Source organism: Balaenoptera musculus, chromosome X (assembly GCF_009873245.2).
Source record: "Balaenoptera musculus isolate JJ_BM4_2016_0621 chromosome X, mBalMus1.pri.v3, whole genome shotgun sequence".
Lineage (NCBI taxonomy): Eukaryota > Metazoa > Chordata > Mammalia > Artiodactyla > Balaenopteridae > Balaenoptera > Balaenoptera musculus.
In genome coordinates, this window is record NC_045806.1 from 51,595,252 (window position 1) to 51,618,658 (window position 23,407).

The following is a 23,407-nucleotide window of genomic DNA, read 5'->3' on the forward strand; positions in this document are numbered from 1 at the left end:
TACTCTTTGTTTTGACTAGTAAAGTCACCTCCTTATTAAGCTGTCCCACCTCCTTGTCCAGACATTGTTAGTCCTTTCCCCCTGGGGGCCTTGCAGGCATCTTGAACAATACGTCTATTTTAGCACTTGCCACTCTGTTACAGTCATGTTGGCATGCAGATCCCATACAAAACATGAAGTTCCTTAGGGGCAGGAACCATGTTCTTCATTACTGATGAAATTAACTCCTATTAGAAGGGGTGTGTTGACTTAAAAAAAATACACAACCTGAGAGTTGCGAGTTAAGTCTTCTTTTTTTTTTTTTTTAACATCTTTATTGGAGTATAATTGCTTTACAATGGTGTGTTAGTTTCTGCTTTATAACAAAGTGAATCAGTTATACATATACATATGTTCCCATATCTCTTCCCTCTTGCATCTCCCTCCCTCCCACCCTCCCTATCCCACCCCTCTAGGTGGTCACAAAGCACCGAGCTGATCTCCCTGTGCTATGCGGCTGCTTCCCACTGGCTATCTATCTATTTTACGTTTGGTAGTGTATATATGTCCATGCCACTCTCTTATCTGGGGCAAAATGAGGACTGCAGCCCGGGGAAGACAGCGTTTCAGATAGCTCTGAGAAACTGCTCTGAGGAGGCTGGAGGGGGGAGCCAGGATATAGAGGAGTTTTGCAACAAAGGGCAGGTAGTCGGGACTATCAAAAGATTACTGTTAATTAAAGAAAACCAGATACCTCAAGTTAAGGAATTTAGCGCTTTTCTGTGTATGGGAAGATGCAAGAGTCTGGGCTCACTGAAATCATTCCTTTGATATGCACCTCAACCATCTGTGTGGCCAGTATCCTGTATTTTCACATCCTGAGTTTCCTCAGGGTTCACCAGCTCACGTTGGAGGGTTGCAATCGTTGATGACTGTGACATCTTTTGTTTATTGATAAGGCAGGAAATATTCCATTTATAAATATTCCATTCCACTTATATTCCATTTATCAAGTGACTCTCATTATTGTTGTTGAATAGCAATATAATCAGTGCTCCCTTCCCTTGACCCCGAACCCTGCTCCTCGGTTAAATGTGTGCAGTTCAAAGACTTTTTCTAATCGGTCTCCGGCCTCTAGTCAGAAGGAAAAGGTGCAAGGGCACTGGGTTAAGGTTGCTTCCTGGCCTGTCCTCCCCTACGCCCCCCTCCCTCACTTCCTACCCCCAGCCCCCGCCATCTAAAGCAGCCCTTCCCAGGGACCTGGCTTCACAAATCCCAGGTTTCAGGAGGACTCCAGCCAACAATAACGCTTGGTTCTTACTCTCCCTGGACCTGGACTAAAAATGGCTCTGATAGCCTACTTCTCATCTTTAGGTCAGTCTTTGAGGGCCAGGGGAGAGCTCTTTGTCCTAGGTTATATGGAGACCTGAGTCCTGAGTTCAAGGCCTGTGAACCCTGGCATGAATCCACACCACTCACACATACAAAGCATGAAAAGCTTTAGAAAGCAATTGCACATCTATTATCTTATTATTTGATCCTTACAAGCCCATGAGGCAAATATCCTTCTACATATGAAGAAACTGTGACATGATTTGCCCAAGGCTGTTCTCATTAAGTGGTGGAGCTTGCCTGGAATCTAGGTCTTTGGGTAGCTTTTTCCTCTATACCAGAGCATCTCAAACTTTAGTGTGCATCAGAATCATCTGAAGGGCTTGTTAAACCAGATTGCTGGCCACCCTCAACCTTTCTGATCCAGGCCAGGAGTGGGGTTCAATAATTTGCATGTCTAACAAGTACCCAGGTGATGCTGATACTACAAGAAACTCGTTCTACACCAAGCTGTTAACTTGTTCTGTGTCCTTAGGCAAATTCCTTCCCTTTTTCTCTGCCTTAGTGTCTCAATGTATAAAATGAGGGGGCTAGACTAGAACTATGATTTCTAAACATTTTTTTAGCAGCAAAGCCCACTTTGAAAAAAAAATCTTATATACAATACCAATACATACACAGTAGATAAAAATCCAGGCTGCTTTAGAGAAGTGCTGGACAGGAACCAAGAGCTTGCAGCACCTATCTCCCCACAGGGCAGATGCTGAGGCTATGTCCCAGAATACACATTTGCAAATCCCTTTAGATATGGCCTAGATACTCCTTGAGGGCTCCGTTAGATCTGACATTCCTGGATGCTAAGACTTAGCATTTGGCAGGAGAGGGAAGAGTTGTAGGGAAACTGACTTTGCATTAACCTGTGCAGGAGACTGCTCGGCCCATGCCTGGTGCTTGGGTCCACACAGGATAGGAAATTGTAACCTTTTCAGCTGTTGGGCTCATGGACCCCTTTGATAATCTGATTAAACCTGTGAACTAGCTCTAGAAAAATGATTACATACACATACCCACAAAGATATTCAGGATATCTTTTAAGAGGTGTTGGGGACTCCCTAGAGTCTTAACTAGTTTAAACCCTTGACTGGGCTCTGGCAGGACACTTCCACTCAATTCCTCCTTGGCATTTTATAGCATATGCCCTCTCCTTCCTTTCATCATTCCTTGGCTCAGCCACTTCTAGAGCCAGCTTCTTGGCTGGAATGTGGCCTGGTTCTGTCCCTTGTTTCTCCTTGTCTGGGCCCAAACGGGCCCCACAGATGCCCACTCTCTCACCCAGCTATCACTCTCCCAAGTTGGGGTGGGAGATACTGTAGCCAATCTTAACCTCAGTCAACCACCACCCTGGAAATATCACCCTGAGAAAAACAAAGAACTTGTGTACACTGGGGCTTTCTTAAGACACTTAGCAAAGGCATCAGGTTATCATAATTGGTGAACTTTGTCCTTTTTCACCCGGCAGAGGGCTCTGACGGGTGAGACATATTTTATTCATCCCTGTCTCTTGGCAGCTCAGGGCTGACAGGGTAAGGCACTCTGAGTGTCTGAAGGAGTTGGGTGACCATAGAAGAACTCTGGTTCAGTCCCTTAGACATTTCTCTGCTCCAGTGCATACCACAGGGAAGTCCACTTCATCTTTTCTAGGCAAAAAGGTGACAAAGAAAGGTTTCTCTTTGACTTTCAACTGCTGTTTGGTGCCCAGTGAGGGCAGGCAGGTAAATGAGTCAGAAGCCTGCTGAATAGCAACAGGAAGACCCGGGTCTTCCAGCTGTCAGGGAGGTTCTGAGCAGATTCCCCTGAGGCTGGCTGGGCTTTATGGCCAACAATGCCTCTTCTGGGGCCTGATGCTTCCTAGTGAGCTGGCCCCACACTACATTCCAATGAGGGGAGTGCAAATGGTTTGAGTCAGAAAAAAGGCATAAAAGGGGCAGTGGACCCAGATCCTGCTCTGTTATGATCCCACCTTTTCCGGAGCCCCCAGAATAAAGGAAGAAGCACACAACCCCTCATCTCACAAACACCAAAACAGTTGCCTGTTTATTGTTTTTCAAAACAAAAAACAAAATGAAACAAAGCAAAACAAAACAAAACATATTCAAAATCCTATGTGATGGAAAGCTGAGCTGATATGGCTGATGCAGGCTGTCTCCCAGCTTGTTTTATGGAGCACTAGGTGCACTGGGGGAGTGGGGGGGAGTGGGCTGTTGCCCCAGTAGCACTGGATGAACACCTGCACCAGGGCTGGCATCAGAAGAGCTGTAGGCCACTTTTGAGCCCATGCAGTTGGCCCTGGCTCCAGAGAAGGCCGTCCAAGTTGCCACTGTCATTGCTGCTGCTGCTGCAGTTGCCACTGCCAATGCTGCAGCTCAGGCCCAGGGTGCTGCAAAGAGACGGGAGAGGGGAGGTCAGTCAGGGAAGGAGGCAGCTTTAGGCTCTGGAGGGGCTAAGGGTGCTTGATGTGTGTGTCTCTGGGAAGGGCCCACGCTCTTGCCTGGCTTTACAAAGAGACTGGAACACATCTGAGAAACCACTTCAAGATGGGCCCCAAGGGTGGCTCTGCCCTGCCCTCAGTTGAGGGAGGAGGGAGAAAAGGAGTGGAACTTTTCAAATGAAACTTTATATAGAACCCCAGTACATAAACCAGATTAAAGCAGAGCTATTTGGGTTGAGGTAGGAAAGGGAGACCTGCACCACCCTACCCCCAGGAAGGTATTGAAAGTGGCTGCCTTAATAGGCTTTCTTCTAAGGCCTTAGATCTTGGGGGCCCAGAGGACCCTGGGCTGGATCCCTCCCACTCCAACAGCAGGTTAAGGGGCCCAAGGCCAGGCTTAGGCTGCAGGGCTAGGCCCAGCTCCCATCTCAGGATTGCAAAACTGCCCTAGGGAGAAGACTGCCCTCCTCTTCCCTGGCCCTGCTCAGAACACTCTTGCTTCCCCTGCTTCCTGCAGGTCAAAAGTTCTTCCAGGTAGATGAGGGTGACAGCTGAAAGCAAAGTCATCATCTTTCCTCTCAGGGAGATCCACGGTTACACTAATGCAGCTGAAAAAACCCTTACAGATAATCTAGCCCCATCCCCTCCCATCACTCACCATCTCACAGACAAGGGAACTGAGGCTCAGAGATGAAAAGGGACTTGCTCAAGGCCACACAGCCAAGTCGGGGTGGAGCTGAGACAAGGAGCAGGGGCGGGCATGCTGGCTCCAGCTGAGGAAGTCTCCCTACTACAGGGGGTGTGGGACTGGGCCTCCTTCTGGATATAACAGCTCTACCTGCCCAAACTTCACCCTTGATACCTTGATGTTCATCAAGACAGCCCTACCCAAGGGAGAAGAGGTCTCTCTCTCAGACATGTGGGCCCCACTCCCAACTACAGACCACCTGGCTTCCCCCACTGCCTCCTCTCCTCTCCAAGAGGCCTGCTGCCCTGGCTTACAACAGAGAGTCCATGACACTGCCTTGGGCCTGGCCTGCTGCTGGGGTCCCTGGGTTCCATAGCCCTCTCTCTGAATGTGTAGAAGAAGAGAGGGGCTCATCTCCCATGAAGTGGGCAGGCAGCACAGGGACAGACTGTTTCAGGGGCCCACAGAGGTCTCTCTCTGGTACTCACAGGATTGTCCTGGTCACAATGGCCCCGCATTCTGGAATGTACAGGCCCTCTGGACAGGCTCCTTTGTGTTACCAGCAGAGCCCCTCAGCAAGGGTTGCTTGGTTCCTGGTTCCCTGATGACCCAAGGGCTCCTACGCCTGTGATCCAGAGGTGAGTTTCGAGGGACAGCATGGAGCCCTGCGTAGGCCTTGCTACCAGGATGCCTGGACAGTGCAGGGAGGCCTACTGATTACTCTGTGCACCTTTGGACAAATCCTTTCCCCTTTCTGGGCCTCAGTTTTCTCCTCAGGAACATGAAGAAGTTAATTAGAGCACCCGTTCTTGACTTTTTAGGAGTGGTGGATCCTTTAGAGAATCTGTTGAAAGCTATGGACCTCTCCCTTCCCAATACACACACACACACATACACACACACACACACACACACATGCACGCATGCACAAACCAGATGCAATCTGAGAGGGATGCCAAGCCAGTTCTGTGTGGCTGCCTCACTGGTTCCCCACACTAGGGGCTGGGACTCCTGGCAAGGGCCCAGCCAGGGACTGGAGCTTATATTTCACTCATTTAGGCCCTGACTGGGGACAGTTACCTCCCCCATCCACCCCACTCTATGTTCTTCCCTTCCTCCCTCCCTCCTGCGGGAGGCAGAGAAAGGGGTGAGAAATCCTGCTGCCATGGGCACTCACCCAGTCTTGCATGCTGGGGGTTCCAGCCGCTGGTCTAGTACAGGCTGGTCCAAAAGATACATGGTGTCATAATTCTCCAGCATAAGCTCTGATGGGTCCTCGGTCTGACCTGGCATTCGGCCTAAGGGGAAAGTGTCCCATCGTACATCTTCTGTGGAGCAAAGGGAGGAGGCAAGAGAGGGCTGAGGAGCTAGTTCTCAGATGGGTGCACAAGCCCACCTACTCTGTCCATCGACCCACCTTACTTAGCCTGCTCAGCACAGGCTATGTATCTTCATCCTCACTCCTCTCTGCATCATTTCTCATCATTTCTCCTCTCCACCTTAGCACTCCCCGTCCCTTCCATACTCCCCCATACACTCTTCATGGTCCTTCTATGTGTTCACATGCAGCACCCCCACCACAGCCACCCCCAACCCCCGCATACCATGCACACAACTATCACAACTATAGACATTTTTGTTCCTCTCTACTCTTCTTCTCCCACTTCCCCAAACATGTCCCTACACAGACACAGATGACACCTTCTTCAGACCTGGCTGTATCACTGCCTCAATCGCTCACCCTCACCCCTATTTTCACACACGCATATATATATATCCTGGAGAGTCTGGATGCCCCAGAATTCCCATCGCACCTCCTCCCCAAACTGAAAGATACCTCTGCATATCTGAATGACCTAGATATCCTACACATCTATGCACAACCAACCTCCCAACGTGTCTGAGTGCCACATCATTTCTTAGTAGCCTTGCCTTGAGAGATATACATACAGGCCCATATACCACCTCAGGGTGAACACTCTCTCAGCGGTTATCATGCTCTCCCTGCCCCCTGCAAGGTCTTGTTGCCCCAGATGTGCACACAAAGAACATCCCTTCTCTAGGGAAGGGCTGTCTCATTGCATATCCCACCCCTTATAGATGCCTCAATATACGTACATAAGCACACAGACCAAACCCTCCACTCAACAAATGTTTCCAGTTTTACTCCCTGCCTCTCATACTTCTCATGCACAGGCACACAAACCAGAAATCTTAACATTTCTGCATCTCCACATATGTGTATACACATACAGAGGAAGTAACAACAAGGGGGAGAGGGAAAGGTTTCAATGCCCTAGCCTTTCCACGTTCACAACCCCTCCCCACCCGTCATACTCCACTTCGGAATGGACCATGTCAGGCACTCCCCACCCACTCTGTCCTATCCACTTAAGTACCCTCCACACAGTATTATATTAAATCCCTTCCCCATCCTTACACTAGTGTATCCAGTGTTTTCAAGTGAAGCCTTCACTGGTGAGCTCCTCCAAGTAGATCCAGTTTCTGGCCTCCTGCATCTCCCTGGTACCCAAAGAATTCTCCCTGTCATTATGCCCCTGGCATTCTGGAAAGTATCAACCCTGGACTAGAGTTTTATTTTACTCAAAGAACCCCCACAGGAAGGGCTGTACCTCTGCCTTCCCATCTCCCCATCCCTGGCTCTCTTACATGAAGGAAGTTGTGACTCTCTTAACACCCTGAATTGCCCTATGCATACAAAGACACCTTTGTACAAGGGACCATTCCCCCATGTCTGTCACTGACCTGACCATCCTCCCTACTCCCAACCCTGTCTATATCACTGCCCTTGGCTCTCTAGCCTGATACCTTTGTACATGTCCCCTCAGTGATAGCACAGACCACACAGGCCATCTCAAGATGGCTGTTTCACTGCCTGTTCTCAGGCCTTTCCATATCCCCCCACCTCTTATTGTTTCCACTTCTCTCCCTCATACAGATGCCTCCTGGTCCCCATAGGTCTTAGCAACCCTGCCTCCTCTTCCAAAAACATATACGACCATGTGTGCATGTATGCACAGATGCACATACAGCCCACTTCACACTTTCTCTTTTCACAACCCTTACTCTCTCTCTCTCTCTTTCACACACACACACACACACAATTCTGCCTGAGTCACTGCCCCTCCCTTTGAATATTTACAAACACAGCCCTCCCTGCTCTAAGAGATTTCTCTGTTGCTGTGCCTTGGTTTGTCCAGCACATGCAAGCACATACCCATTCACACACACACACACACACACATAAATATGTTCCCCCATCCGTAGCACTCAGGGCCTTTATGTCCCAGCCCTTCCACACACACGTCCATATAAGGGCAAAGACTTCACTTTCCCCCTAAGCTCCTTCACTGCTTCCCCTCTCCCTCCCTATTGTTCCCCACCATGCCTACCCCACACCATACCCAGTCCCAGCCCCAGGCTCCATCACATGGGCTGTGCCCCACGTCTACCCCTGCCTCCAGCGTGTACACATACACACATGCTCATGTGCACACATCAGACTTTTCATTCCTGTGGAGTCCCCCTGCCTTAAGGTTCCTGCTCCCCAACCCAAATGAGGGCATTCAAAATACCACCCTCAGGAGCTGACTCATGTTCCCCCACCTACCATTCAACCTCCTGCTCCCTCCCGGCTTTGTCTCACTAACTTGTACGCTCACCAAAAAACTGCACAGCTCCTTATTCTCCCCCTTCTGATCTCATTTCCACTTTCACTGACTGAATACCCCTGGGTTCCTTCTTTCTCATACACACAGCAAAATCCTGTCCTATCACCAACTAGCCTCCAGGTGTCCATACACATTCACATATACACAGAAAGCACTATTCTTTGGCTCCTTGCCCTGATCACTGCACATGAAAAACACACGCAGAATCATATATATATCAACCACCTACCTCTAGCTTTCTGTGTTTTGCTGTCCAGTGCCCACACCCACACCAACCTCTCTGAATGTGCTCTCTGCATGAGGCAGTTGGCAGCATGACAGTGCTAAGGTCCCTGGCGTTAACATGCTCCATCTTAAGGGGGAGGGAAACCAGCTGTCATCCACACACCAGGCTGCCTCCCAGGCTTGCCTCATGCTGGCTACCTTCTGCTACTTTCCATCCTTTCTCTAGGGTGAATGGAAGCCTCAAGAGCCAGCCAGAGAGGGAAGATAGATGTGGGGAGAAAGTGGATATCAGGCTTCTTACCTGAGCTAACTTGCCATGCAGAGCCCTCCAAAGCTCCTCTTTTCTGGGCCAGGAGCCTGGCATTCTCAGCAGTGGGGGACTCTTCTTCCATAGAGAAAGGCCCCACTTCCATCCTGTCTTCCTCCTCATAATCTTCGTAGTCGTCGTCATCATCATCGTCGTCATCATCGTCGTCGTCATCATCATCACCTTCCTCCTCCTCCTCCCACTTCTGGTCATTTTCCTCTTCCTCCTCCTCTTCATCATCCTCTTCCACCTGGTCTTCCAAGGCCTCTTGATTCTCCTTCTCATCTTCCTTGGCATCATTAACACTGCCCTGTTCCTCCTGTTGCTGGGCTTCTCCTTCAGGTCCAGAGCTCGAGCCAGCTGGTTTGAGGCTCCAGTATAGGCTGTCCAGTGTGTATGGAGACTTCCCAATGGGGGAAGCCTCTGAGCCCTCCTGCGCCAGGTTGTTTTCTCCACTCTGGGTATAAATGGAACAGATGCGCAGCAGCTTCTCCTGCTCCTCGTCTGGCAGGACCTGCCCCATGGCTTTGAAGATGCTGAGCAGAGGGATGGAGTAAGAAAGATTCAAAATCTCAAGTCATTTTATATCCCAAAACTCCAGTTTGAATTTGGTCTCTGAGCTTCCAGACCTGCCTCTGAAAGGCAGTGCACTAGAGCAGACACAACACAGATACAAGAGGACCATGGACCCTGAACGAGCTCCATAATTCATCTCTGTGGCTCACTTCCACTCTCAGTAAAATGAGGACAATAATGGCACCTAACTTAGAGGGTTGTTGAAAGGAGTAAATAAGATAGCTCACACAGAATGCCTGGCACAGTGCCCGGCACATAGTGAGCAAGCAATAAATGATAGCTATTAATCTGTACTGAAATGCTATGTAAATACACAAACTAGCCAACAGGCCTGCAGGGCTGGACATGAGAATAGATCCCTTTCTTTAGCTGAGCAATCTATCCTGAGCTCCAAAGATATGCCTGGAAGTGTGCTGTGCTCCTTCTGCATGGAACACAAAGTGTGATCCCTTTTGGGGGGCAACTACAGCCCAGCCTGGAATGGAGGAAAAGATAAAAAAAAGCAGCAGCTGACAAGACAAAGCAGAATGTGGGAGGGAGGCCAGATGAGCACTGCAGACCTGGGCACTACAGGAGCTGGGGGGAGGCAGAGAGCACAAGGAGGGCAGGAGAGATCAAGGGAAGGCTTTGTGCAGAGACAAGAGCGAGCACACCAGGCTGTGTGCATGCGGTGAGAGTAGCCTGGCTCGAGGGGAAGGGCTGTGCTGAGGAGCTGTGGGAGCAAGAGAAGCCTGCAAAGGTTAAGTGTGTGTGTGTTGGGTGGAGGGGGTCATCTGACGTGTTTGAGCACAGGTGAAGGCTGCATGTCTGAAGATCACCATGGTGACCATGTGGAGGATGGCCTGGGTGGGGCAGCCTAGAGTCAGGGAGACCAGGGAGAGTCGGTGAGGGCTGACCTAGGGCACTGGCAGCAGAGATGGGAGGGAGAGAAGCTGTGAAGGACAGACAGACAGAGAGCAGGGCTTGGTGATCAGATGGTAGGGGGAAGGCAGAGGAGAGTTAAAGATGATGACATCGTGCACACAAAGGACGGCGCTAACAGCAAAACCACCAACAAACACAGAGTGGTTGGGAAGGAGAGCTCCTGGAGAGGAAGAGGGTGAGTACCCCTTGCAGAGCCTCACATAGAACCGGGCACCCAGCAGGCACCTGGTCACTGCTGGAGGCATGGGTAGGATGGACAGATGGATAGTTTCCTTCTAAGTGTATCGAGTTTGAATTGTGGGTTGTTCACAGAAGGAAGGGCCATGTGCTCAGCGGGCTGTTTTCTCTCTGGGCCCCATAGGCAGACCGGACACATAGCTGTGGTTGCTGGTCACTGGCTGCTGGGGGTAGGGCTGGGAGCTAGTGACTCCACTGGGAGACCCTCTCTGCAGGGCTAATTTCATATTCCAAGATGGCACTGGCTCAAACTGAATTGATATTGGCTGGCTGGGGGAAGCTCTCAAAGAGCTTCCAGCCTTACTACTATGAGGAAAAGCCAGAGAGAAATTCTCTTCCCTCTCACTGTGGTCCATTTGTATGATTAATAATAAATATTCCCAGGCACTTTATATTGGCAAGATGCCATATTACCACTGTTTATTATTACCCACCCGCTCTCTCAAGCTGTCTAGTCTGACCACTGAGGTGCAGGGGTGATATGAATCTTAAAATCCATCTCCTTCCTCGGGTTTGCCTGGTCACAGCTAGGGACTGAGAAGGTCACAGGTCAGGCTGGTGGAAAGAAGGTGGACTTTGGACTCATAAGCCCTGGGTCCAAATCCCTGTCCCACCATCAACAAATTGCATGACTTTTGGATAAGTCACTTCACACTGTTCAGAACCTTGGTGTCTTTCTTATCTGTCAAATAAGAGTATATAATATCTCCACCTCCAAAGACTGCTGTGTCAAGTGAAATGAAAATGCTTCTACAAACACAGCACCATGTCCGACACTTAATTGCCAGTGGTATCTTTTATTTTTCCTGTGGGGAAAAGAAAAGTTATGTTCTGTATGTGCAATCTAATGGAACACTGTAGAAAGAGCACAGGAGTAAGGACAGTATATCTGGATTCTGGTTTCTGGCCCCAGCTCTGACTTGCAGACTTGTTACTGACTTGCAGCCTAATACCTGGGGAAATCCCATTTCCCAATCTGTGTAACAGGATGATTAGGACTAGATTCACTGATTATCTGCGAAAGGCAGGATCTGTGCACAAGAAATCGTACCCAAGTGAGCCGCTGTTACTGCTGGCATGTGTCGCATCCCTCTGGTATGCCTGGGTTGGGAGAAGATCTCTGTGGCCCAGACTTCTCCAAGACCAGCAGCTTCCACTCTGTAGGCACTTAGGATTGGAAAGCACCTAGAAGGCCACCTATCCAACCTCTCCATGCTGCTCTTTTCATTCCCTCCCCCCCCTTACATACACATGCCATGTTCCTTCAGAATTTTGAAATTTCCTTTATTCTTTCTCTTGCTGGAATTGCTCAAATGCCTCTGGGACTTTTTGGTTCTCCTCCCAGTTTCCCACCCATCCATATCACTTCCAGTCTAGAGCATACACATCCGGAGATTTGGCTGTTTGGTTCAGTCCCATCTCCTGGAGGTCTTGCACTGGCTGACTTTTGTCAACAAGGCTACTTTTTTCTCTTATAAGTTACTTATAAGATACAACTGTGCCCTAAATGTCATTAGGGTTCAAGAAAGACTTTCTGACTCCATGGGAAAGATCAGGGGACTAAGACGGTCTTAGCATCCAGACTCCCACTTCATTTATTCCTCAAGCATGGAGTCAGCTCCCACCAAAGACAGCACTGCTGGCAATGAGACAGCAGAGTACAGTTCAGTTCAACAACATTTACTGAGGTTTGTTTGGGGCCTGGACTTGCATGGCGTGCTGGGGCACAGATGGCTAATGCAGAACCCTTGTCCTTGAAAAGCTTAGTCTGATAGAGGGAAGGAGACACTAGGGGAAAGACAGAATCTCAGATTTGAGAAGTACTTGAGAGAATCAACATAACACAGTAGATAGTGCTGCCACCAAGTGAGATAGGGAGCAGAGGAGGAAGTTCACTTTGGGGCTGGGGTCGGGAGTAAGATGACTCATGCTCTTTCAGTCACAGTAACGTGCCTGGAGGCCATCTAAGGGGAGATATCTGGCATGCAGTCAAATACAGGAGGTTGAATCTTAGGGGAAAGGCCTGAGCTAGATAAAGAGATTTGAGCTTTGGTACTTTACTGGAACTAGTAAAAAAGCACAGGCATTTGAAGGAGGGAGTGGTAAACAGCATCAATGCGGCAGACAGGCAATGGACAAGGGCCCACTGGATTTGGTAATTAGGTCAAAGCAGCTCTGGGGATGAATGCCAAATTGCAGCAGCTTGAGGAGTAAGAAGGTAGTGAGGAAATTGAGACTGCTGAGTGTAGACTACTCTTTTGAGATGTTTTGATAGGAGAGGAAGGAGTGATAAGCTAGTGATAACCCAACAGAAGGATGCAGGGTCAAAGGAGATTTTGCTTGTGTTACTGTTATTGTTGTTTGGTTTAAAGATAAGAAAAACTCCGGCACTGTTCACAGGTTGAAGAGTAAGAGCCAGCAGAGCAAGGGAGAAGCTGGGGTGAGGCCCCAGTGATGCTAGCAGAGGTAGCTCCAGAGCACAGGTGGAGGAGGAGGCTTTGAGGCTGGGCAAGGCCACCTCATCCTGAGACTGGCGACAACGTTGAGTGTAGCCGCAGATCAGTTCACGAGGGCTGGACCTCAGGTCGAGGGGGCCCTGCTGGAGGCCTCCATGTGCTTGAGGAAGCTAGGGTGAAACGGGAGGGGGGGTGGGGCTTGAGATGAGTGGTAAGGGTTTTCAGAACAGTCAGGAAACAGGAGAGAAAGTGGGCAGAAAACAAGTAAAAGTTCAAACAAGCAGAACTGAGGCCTGGCTTGAGATTAAAAATCATACCTCTGCAGTGGCAGCAATCCGCAGGGCTATGTGGTTTTCTCCAGCAGAGCTCAGCTACCCGGGCTGAGGAGTGGGAGAAGCAGAGTGGGGAGGATCACTCCCAGCTCGGGGGTTTGCAAGTCAGACACGCCAAAGGATGGGCAGAGCTGAGGGTGCTGATGATGGGTGGCTGAAGTGATCAACCACAGATAGGACTGAGGGGAAGCAAAATTGAGGCAGGTAAGAAATGGAGGAATGGAGGTCTAGAGGCAGGCAAAGAGCAGATGTTGTGGGATGCGAGGGTGAGAACTGGTAGGACAAGAGGTGGTGGTCACCGAGTGGGATGCTGGGATGTAAGCTTTCAGAGGTGGAATAGCTCTGAGTGATGGAAATGGGTTGCTGAGTGTAGTGGAGAATGAAGGTCACTGGAGGTGAGGAGCTGCAGTGTCAGATGGGTCACTCAAATGAAACAGATATCATTCTAGAAAGCAGGAAGAGAACTGGGTGCTAAAGCCTTCCATGAGTATGAGGGAAGTGGCTCAGGGTCAGGAAATGACAGAAAAAAAGAAAGGGAGACAACCACAGGTATTTACAGGAACCAGCGCAATATTCAGTTTGACCACAGCGCCCAGAGTAGACTGGGTAAAGGGGAATCACAGGAGGTATGCTTATCATGATAGGTTGGGGCAGAATCGGAAAGATCTTTGAATGCCAGGCTAAGAAGCCTAGACCTCATTAGGAAGGCAATAAGGAGCCATTGAAGGTTGTTAAGCACCTATGAGAGGTATATTTTGGGAAGATAATAGAGACAGCACTGGGCGTAAAGTCAGAAGAATGGGTTCAATAATAAACAGCAGCTACCATTTATTGTGCACTTACTCTGTACAGGCCACTGTGCTAAACACTCTAGGGGGGTTGTCTTGTCCATTTTCATACTGGACTCAGTTCAGCCATGTCTTAAGCTCTGTGATCTTAGGCAAGAATACCTTACCCCTCCCCTCTCTGGGATTCAATTCTCTCATGTGTTAGTAGGACGGGGACAGGACTAGGCGTCCTTGCAAGGGCTCGTCCAACTGTGCCATTCTAGGGCTGTGTGGCCCTGAGTCCTGCAGGGTCTCGCCCTCTTACTGGATGGAATTCAAGAGACTTACAGCTGAAGGAGTTGGGGGCTGGCCCAGCAAGGTGAGCCCAAGCAGGACTCAACCACCTGGGGCCAGTCAAGGGAGGCAGAGCAGTTGAATAGCCTCCAGTTCTTCCTCGCTTCCCACTGGCTTGCAGAAAACCGGCGGGCGTTCCGTCCTGAGAGAGAAGAGAGGGCCTGAGGAGAAGGCACTAGAAAGCCCCCCACACAATCTTGCACCTCGAAAAGCTTGGCTCTGCCCATCCCTGTGCTCCCAGACTCCGACTCCCCATTCTATACCTCCCAATTGCTCAAAGTATTCAGGACCCTTTGCCCCAGTCCAGTTTACTTGGCTCTGAGAAGAAAAATGTGAAGGGAGATTTGTCCACTGCTGCTGCGGGGCCCTCTTGGGCAGACCTAAACCTTTAACAAGGGGTGTGCCCTCCTGGTGCTATTCAGTCGAGAGCTGAGCACAATGGCAGATGCTCTTGCCTGGGCTGCATTAGGCCCTGGGGTTAGGGCTAGTCTCCCTCACCAGTTTTGGTGTTAGCCACGATCAGTTCAATGGTCCATCTGAGGATGTAGGTGGGCCGGATCCCGGTGTCCCCCAAGGCTGGCAGCTCAGAGAGCATCCTTTCCAGCAGGGCCTGAGTGAAGGTCTGGGAGTGCAGGCCCCTGAGCAGGGGCTGCCAGAATTGAGAGAACGGCTTTGGCACCAGGACGTCATTCAAGTCCATGTTTTCTGGTTTGTGAGAAACACCCATTGACAGAAAAAGGGGAGGCAGGGAGGGAGAGAGAAGGAGGGAGGGAGGGAAGGAGGAGAGGAGAGAAGAGGTCAAGAAAGGGAAAGAGGGAGAGAGAGAAGGAAGGGAGGAAGAGGAGGAGAGAGAGGGAGAAGAAGAGGGGGCCCCACCAACAATAACAGAGTTGCCACCGCAGAACAGGAGGAAAGAGGAAAGTAGAACAGCGGGGAGAGAAACCAGTTAGTATCTGGTAAACAACAACTGACTCAAAATAGAATATAAAAGAAAAAGAGCTCTGGTTCTAGCTTCGGCTTTGTCAATAACTCACTGTGTGACTTTGGGTCAGTACCTTCCCCTCTCTGGACCTCAGTCTGCCCATCTGTAACATGAGGATGTTGGACTAGATGACCTCACAAGGCCCTTCCAGTTCTGCTGTTCTAGCTCTCTAGCAAGTGGCTAGATCACAATTAACATAGCACAATAATGGCATTAAGATCCCCACCCCCACCCCAGCCCACCCCAGCCCACCTCACCCCACCCAATTCCAGGCCACCTAAGGATAGCCCAACAACTACTTATCAGTGGGGCTACATGTTCTGCTCAGCCAAGAGGGCTTCCAGTAGCTATGGAACAGCAGTAAACAGCCCTTACCTCCCAGTCCAGGGCCACCCAGCCCACCCCTGGTGTTCTTGCCCAGGATACACAGTACCCTAAGGCTGCAGCGAGCCTCCAGGACCCTACCTTCATAGTCTAACTGCAAAGCTGCCAACTGTTCAAATGTGGGGATGAGAAAGCCGTCATCCAGAAAAGCATCTAGCAGAGCCTCCCTGGAGCAAGAGGACACTAAATTAAGTAAACTGAAACAGGTAGAAGATCCTCTTCTACTCCCCTACCCACTCCCAAGGCAGCTAATGCCTCTGACTCAAATGGCCAAACCAGCATGGGGGAAAAGGAAGGCAGCTGACAGTTGGTTCTCAGGCCTCAGCCTCCCTGAGTCAGGGGCTGAGCCAAAGACTGGGATCTGCGGGTTTTGAACAAGCATTTACCAAGCACAGGCAAATCTAAGGCCCAGAACAAGGGCAGCAGTGGCTGAACAAGCCCGAAAGCACAGATGAAGAAGTCCCAGGCCCACAAAGGAGTTAAATGTCTGAGGTTACAGGGTCAAGGGCTGTTAGACTTTAGTTCCTGCTCAGTCTTTGTTTCCCTTGACAGTCCTCCAGTCTCCTACCCCTCCCCTTCTCCCTGGTTACCCTCTTTCAGATCTTACAAGCAGAAACTTTGGGGACTCAATTGCTGGGCCAAATATTATATTATCCTCATTCCTAAGGACCCCAAGAACCCAGAACTAAGATACAGAGGTTAAAAGTATAAGCTATAGGGGTAATCTCTCATCCCCATCTAGCTCAAACCAAAACCAGCAACATCCAGCTGTCTCCTCCAGAGCTAGCAGTTCCCTAAGAGAGGCTCTCCTAGCTGACTGGGCTGAGGGGGAACAAGAGCTCCCAAGGTGTCTCAATGTCTGGAGGGTTGTCATGCTCAGATCCCTCCCTCTACCAGGCTCAAGGAGGAAAGAGTTGTCCTTCCGTCCATCTCCCATCTCCTCAGGTCAGTATGCAGGAAGAGCACTTAAAACAGTCAGCCAGTTGCCTGCTCAGCATGACCAGGCAGACACTACTGTATAGCACAAGGATAGTTTTCCAAGCTACTGAGGGGGCCACCACTCACCCCTTTACTGAAGGGTACAGCTAAGAAGCCTAGGCTGGGCAGACACTGATAAAACACCTTTGGAACTACTGGTATCCCGGGAATAAAGAAGACGCCAGGGACAATCCTAACCTGCACTGCAGGCTCCCACCCAGGCCCACTCTGCCACATACACCACCTTCCTATACTCTCCGCTCCATCCCAGATTCTTTCCAACCTCTTCCCAAAGCCCTTTCCAGCTGAATGTAGGTAGCAAGCCCCAAAGAGCCAGGGAGGAAAGGACTGGATAGACACTGTCTGCTCTGACTGAACTGAGTACTACTTTGAGGGGAAAATAAGGCTCATGGCCATACTGGGTGGGTCAGTGGGGACTTAGTCTTTGGAGGATCCAGGCCCTGGGAAGGCCCCTCCTCTGTCCCCTCAACCACAATTATCCAGGGGATGCTGATCTTCTCTAATAGCAGTTCAAAAGAGACCAGCAGTGCCTACCATGTATCTTTTACCTCAAACTCGGACAAGAGATTGGCAGTGAAAAAGCGAAAGATTAAGGGCTTTTCCTAGTTGCCAAGAGCTCCACATACCACTGGACAAAGAGGAACGAAGCTGGCCAGGGGATGGATGACAGTAGACATTCCTGCCTCTGGCCATTTCAGTTACTTAGAGTAGGCAACCCCACCTGGTAGCTGGCAGGGTTTGGGGAAGAGGATCATGTGAAATGCAGGGTCACCCGTGGGGGGTCAAGATTATCCCTGGGATTTCCTACAGCAGAGGCTGGCAAGCTGGGATATGAAAACCAATTTCAGTGAGGCTGCTACACTCTACCCTAGAGAGTAGGCAGCCCCTGATTACCTAGTTACACACCTGTTCTCCCATGTAATGCCCTTGAGCTCTGCCAGGATGCATTCTACAGGTGGGGACAGGTTATTCCACGCCTTAATGGCCTGAGGTAAATACCTAAATTTCTCCAGCACCTGCCAGCAAAGAGGGTCCCATCAGAAGGCTGGTTCAGCCAGGTAACACCCCCCCATCCCTCCAGGATTCCTTCTCATAGGACCTCTCAGCACGTCCCTTCAGGGGATACGGCAGGGTATGCAGAGGTGAGCCCACAATGTCCCTATTGGCCCTGCAACTAAAAATATCCTGACCCTCAAACTCCAGACTTTTTCTTTTTCCTCCCTCCCCACCCCCCAAATTCCCTTGTTATTGTGGCTCTCAATAATCTGATAATCCAATACATAGATATCCAATGGGGGCATTTGGTTGGAGTTGGGCAGAGACCCTTGGACCAAGGGGTGAAAGGAAGCAATGGGTTATGGAAGAAAGTGAATCAGGAGACTCAGGTTCTTGTCCTGGTTCTATCACTAACTGCCTATGTGACCTTGGGCCAGTTGTTTCACTCATCCGTGGCTTCAATTTCTTCACCTGTGAAAAGGAAGGGTTGAGGTGAATGGTTTCTAAGCTTACCTCCCTTCCTGCTAAAACAGCATCCCTCAAGCTCACCTGATCTAGGAAGGTTCCTGGACGCCATCTGCTGATCAGCTGCAGTACTGCAGGTCTATGCAACCACCTAAGCCCTGTTGTTCCCTACCACCCAGTGGGACCGTTATCCACAAACTTCCAGTGATGTGGAGGATCAGCCAACTGGACTCTGCTCCTCTTGCCTCCTTCCTACTTCCCCCCTCTCTCTTTCCAAGAAGAGCTTTGGAAGAGCTTTCCAAGCTTTGCCACTTTTCTTTCAATTTCATTCTCAAGACTTCTCTCAGGTAGCTGGCAAGAGGGAAGAAATGGCTGGGGCAGATGAGAACAGGCCAAGTCAAGGGCACTTTCTTACCTTAAACTGCTCCTCTTCATAGGATACCAGCAGTTCTCGGGCTCTTTCTGAAAACAGAATAGGGAAACAGATAGAGCAGCCAGCCCTGTGCCTTGCTCCTGATGGAATTTTGAGCCCTCTCACCTCATTTCTTGAGTTGTAAATTGTGAACTAGAATTCTTGGCTCTCCTGCCTCACGGGGCTCAAGGAAGATGATTTGTGACGTAATTTTTTTAAGCTAAGCCTCACCACAACCCCAGAGGAAATATTGAGCCAGGGAAATAACCAGAGTCAACCATAAGCCCGAGTCTTCCAAGCTCATGGGCCCCTTTCTGTATCAAGGACACCTACCATACAACTCTTTATGTCTCACAGCCTTTTGCCAATGTGGATCAACCTCTTTGTTGCCTTCGCTGTCTCCATCAGCCTTGACACCCAGCTCTGCACCTTTCTCCTCATCCTTAGGCTCTGCACCTTGCTCCTCATTCTTAGGCTCTGCACCTTTCTCCTCATCCTTAGGCTCTGGTTTCTGTTCTGTGATGTCATCAACGACAATGTTCTTATCTTCCTCTTGGTCTTCTTCATCTGTCTGTTCCCTGTCCTCCTCCAACTCCCAGGTCTCTCTTAGGCTGTTCTCCAGTTGACGGCACCAGTAGGTCTTCTGGAGCCAATCCAGGACAAAGTAACAGCCTAAAGGAGGGGAGGAAGGAAGGCATTGCCATAGTAACAGCCACAGGCAAGCAGCTCCTAGCAGGCCTCCAGCCTCATCTTGCAAACATTATGGGGAGGCCCTAGGTAAGAGGTTTGGCTCCAAGGAGGCACAAATCTCAAATATCTAGAAGCAGCCCCTCTTGCTCTGGGTTATCCCCCAGTTCTTTGCTTCCTCCCACTCACCAGCACATTTCCTAGAAAAAACTTATACCAGACTTGAAGATGGGATGCCAAAAATGGCACGGGGCTAGCAAGTGGGAGAACAGAGACCCCTTAAAGTTTGTGTCCAAGGCAAATGCCTCACTCGCCTCACCCTAGTCTCAGCTCTGACCCCAAGTGAAGACCCTCCTCCCTCTCTCTCCCCCCACAGTGCCACCTAGCCCAGGCCTCTGGGCTTAACTGTGATAGGTATACTCCCTGAGGACTCACCCCTGCGGCAGTCATTTATATGGGGCATTTTCTTGTGGGTCAACTCATGGCGAAGTTCAACAATCCAATCCGGAATGTTCACCTGATTGTGGGGGAGGGTGTGAGTGCAGAAATTACAAAATATTAAAGCAGAAAGGGCCACAGAGATGAATTAATCTGGCTTCTCCCCATTTTACAGATAGAGAAACTGAGCTCCTGAGAGGAGGTTCCGTTCTTAGTGGCAGAGCCAAGATTAGAAACCAGGTCTCCTGATTCTCTTTACGCTCTGTGGAAGTGATGTTGAAAATCAGAAGACACTCGCCTCCCCCAACCACCAACTACGCTCCTCCAATGAAGAGATTCCTGTGAATGAGCATTAACAATCACCTTCTTCAGCCTCCCTCTGCCCTTGTCTGTACCAGTTGCTCTCCCAGGGTACCCTTTACTCTCCCCTCTCTTCCTCCCTTCCTCCTTCTCTCCCAGACCTCCTCCAGGAAGCTTCTCTTGATGGCTGAGAACCTGTCTGCCATCTGGGTCTCTACACACCTCCCATACCCACTCAAGGCAGGAATGTCTCGCATTTTCACCCTGCTTGGCTGAGTTTGTCTCCTCCTTCAGACTGTCAATAACCAGAGGGCAGGCACTTTAACTGCCACCTCTTTCCTGTCCCCACTCCGGGGTGCACTGGGGTGCTTCAGCTTCACCTGGGCCACTCCCAGCAAGCTGGGCAGGCCAAGCCCACTGAAGATAGCAGCCATAAGCAAGGGAGCAAGTCTGCTTTCAAGCTGGAAGCTGAGGCTCTGGGGCTCTTGCTGGGCTTGGCTGACAGTGGTGGGATGAGCTAGTCTGACTGTACCCACATCACCCCACGCCCCATTTAGTGAGCCCTCCTGAGAAGAGAGAATTTAGCAAGGCCACTTTATCATACACACCTCCTGAGCCAGGAACTTGAGAGGGAGCTTGGCAAACTTTGTCTTCCTCTCCGAGATAAGGTTCACAAACCTGAGTTTGGGGGAGAAATAAGTGGCATAGCCCAAGTAACTGTTTTATTCAAACCAGTGGGGCTTTAAAACACCTTGCTGAGTTACTGACACCTTGCATTTCCACAACCTTTCCAATGACTGACTGTTCTGTCCTGTGCTTATGGTTGGTGTCAGCCAGAGCAGGAATGGTTCCATCCAGTCTAACATTTACTGAGACTCTGCCCTGTACTGAAGCCATACAAATGAATAAGACACTGCTCTGGCCTTGAAGAGTTCAGTCTAGGATAAATAATCATGACATAATATAACATATTATGCTAGAATATAATATGTTATAAATGCTACAACAAAGGACTACATCAAATGATACGGGGAGCACAGCTAAACAATGGAGAAGGTAAGAAGAGCTAGGGAGGACCTCAAGGCAGACAAGGCAAACAGTATGAGCTAAGCAAAGACTGACAGATGAGAAAACTCAGAGGCAACCTTTTTCCTGATGTACATGATACAGCTAGAACCACTCTGAGTCACTTTGTAAATCAGGAACTCCCGGCCCATGTCTCCATTTCCACAACTCAGTAACCTTTCAGTGTTCATGGAGAGAATGGAAAAAAGGTGTAGATAGGGGTAGGATTAGAAAATCCACATTAAATCATGGCCAAGGACATTGAACCATGCAGAAAAGTTCCTCTGGGTGAAAGAGTAAAAGGGGGAAACTGTCAAGGCTGGAAGAGACCCATAGAGACCACTTGGTCTGAACCACCCCCACCCAACATTCCAAAGAGAGGGGAAGAAAAACGGAAGAGAGAAGGCTCTCAGGAAAAAAGAGGAATGTGTGTTAACAGGGGGTACCAAAAGCTGTCACATTAAGCAATCACAAGGTGACCCATACCCAGGGACACACAAGGCTTTTTGCTTCAGGTAGAACCCAAAAGCCAAACTTTGCTTTTCATGTGCTAAGCCCACGCCCCCCCCACCCTCAAAAAAACACCCCCCCACACCCCTACCCATGTAGATCTTACCTGACCAATGCCATGCCATAGAGCAGTCTAAGTTCATCAGTGCCCAAGCCACCAGTTACATCCATGAGCTTACAGCGTACCAGGTCAGCAGTAGAAGCCACTGCCAGGGGGAGTTCGTTGCCTAACCTAAAGGGCCACAGTCCAGCACCATCATAAAGGTCCTTTACACGGGCCCACCCTCCATCTCAGAACCTAGGTTGTAGGTTATTGCAATTATATACTGGCTCAAGAGTGTGTGAATAGACACAAATCAAGAAGCTGGGAAGAGGGAGGGTAATGTCCCTGGGATCCAATAGTACACAGGATATGAGAGGCTGGTTTAGGGCATACAAAGGATATCTAACTGCTACACAGCCAATCAACAATTAAATGTGGACACACCCCTTTCTTTCACCCTGAAACCCTCAACTCATTCACCTAGAAAAGACCTTATTCTTGGAGACATTAGCCCCTTGTCTGCTCCCAACTAAATCTTACCAACTGGACTGAAGCGCCCCATTCAAACATGCTTTTGCAGGCAAGCTCCCCCCACCCCCTTCCTATTTCGAATCAGAAATCCACCCTAGAGTGCTACTCCTTAAGCCCAGGCTGGCTCAGCCACAGCGGTGCCCTCTCATCAGCACCCACCCCAAGATGAGAGAAGGTAAGGGTCAAAGCTCACAGACTTGACAAAAGGGCTGTTGAAGCACACCCCGTTTCTTTCCGCAAAAGGGATTAGTGCCCGAGCTTGGCTGCGACCTTCCCCCGGGCACTTGGGAGACAAGCAATGCCCAAACCACGCGTAGGGGGGCCATTAGGAATTTAGGAGAAAACTGGAAAATAAGGCCTTACGGAAATTCTACAAAGGAAGAGGTGAAGTGCCACCAGCACGCAAGCAGGAGGGCTAAGCCTGCCGCCTTACCTGCTCCTCCACACGGTGATGCGGTTCAGCGCGTACCGCTGCAATTTATGGTCGTCAGAGAACAGATACACCGTCACCTGATCCCACTCGGCCCTACTGAGCCAGGCGACCACGATGCGCTGGGCCCAGAGTGGCGGCGACCCTTTCTCTTTGACGCACTTCCCGCACCACGCACTCCACACGCGATCCATCCCCCGGGGACTCAGGCCTGGCTCAACCCCGGATTCCCACCAGACACCGGGCTCGTTGCCAGGCTTTGGGCCGCCGCACTCCGAACAGCCTCCAGCTCAACGTGCTACCCTCACTCCAAACCGCCACCGCCGCAGCAACCAATGGGAGAGTGTGACCCCGACGCAAGCCCGCCTACCCCCGTTAGCGCGGCAAATCGAAACGCGAGAGCTAGAGGCCGACCAAACCACAAGTTGCGGGAACGGCCTCTCCTACCGGACGTGTTCATTCCTCAAAGCAACCGTACCAGCTGCAAGCGTTCAGCCTCAAGGTTCCGCTAATTTCCCGGTTGCTAACGGGATTCTGTCCCAGACCCGGAGGGACACTTCTGGACTGCAGGAGGAATTTTAGTTTGCGCTCCCTGGCGGGCGGGGGAGGGATTGTGGTCGTCCAGTGTACTGGAAATGCGCTTATGTTTTCATTGCCATGAATCAATACCTGATCCAGTAAAACACTATGGACTCTAAAGCAAGACTGCAGAGCAAATATCTAGTATCTAAATATCTAAAGTTGGGTTAAAAAAAATCTTCTGGGTTTCACATATGTACAGTGAGGAGCTTAGACTGGGTGATCTCTA

The 23,407-nt window shown here is 50.1% G+C and overlaps 1 protein-coding gene across 5 annotated transcripts; it reads right to left on the bottom strand.

The window, feature by feature from the left end:
* Positions 1 to 3,379: 3,379 nt before the first annotated feature.
* On the bottom strand, positions 3,380 to 22,981 carry LAS1L (LAS1 like ribosome biogenesis factor). Of its 5 annotated transcripts, XM_036840048.1 has the most exons (15): positions 22,603 to 22,979; positions 21,702 to 21,827; positions 20,629 to 20,698; positions 19,718 to 19,799; positions 18,929 to 19,267; positions 18,599 to 18,645; positions 17,629 to 17,738; positions 15,805 to 15,890; positions 15,392 to 15,442; positions 14,856 to 15,062; positions 14,352 to 14,499; positions 8,706 to 9,247; positions 5,665 to 5,815; positions 4,976 to 5,178; positions 3,616 to 3,748 (listed from the first exon to the last, which is right to left on the bottom strand). In XM_036840048.1, the coding sequence occupies exons 1-14, from the start codon at positions 22,791 to 22,793 to the stop codon at positions 4,989 to 4,991; spliced, it is 2,340 nt and encodes a 779-aa protein (XP_036695943.1). In that variant the 5' UTR covers positions 22,794 to 22,979; the 3' UTR covers positions 3,616 to 3,748; positions 4,976 to 4,988. The 5 variants fall into 5 exon arrangements, with proteins under 5 accessions (XP_036695945.1, XP_036695946.1, XP_036695943.1 ...); XM_036840050.1 differs by lacking the exon at positions 4,976 to 5,178 and having other exon boundaries at positions 3,380 to 3,748; positions 22,603 to 22,969; XM_036840052.1 differs by lacking the exon at positions 21,702 to 21,827 and having other exon boundaries at positions 22,603 to 22,981.
* Positions 22,982 to 23,407: the final 426 nt, after the last annotated feature.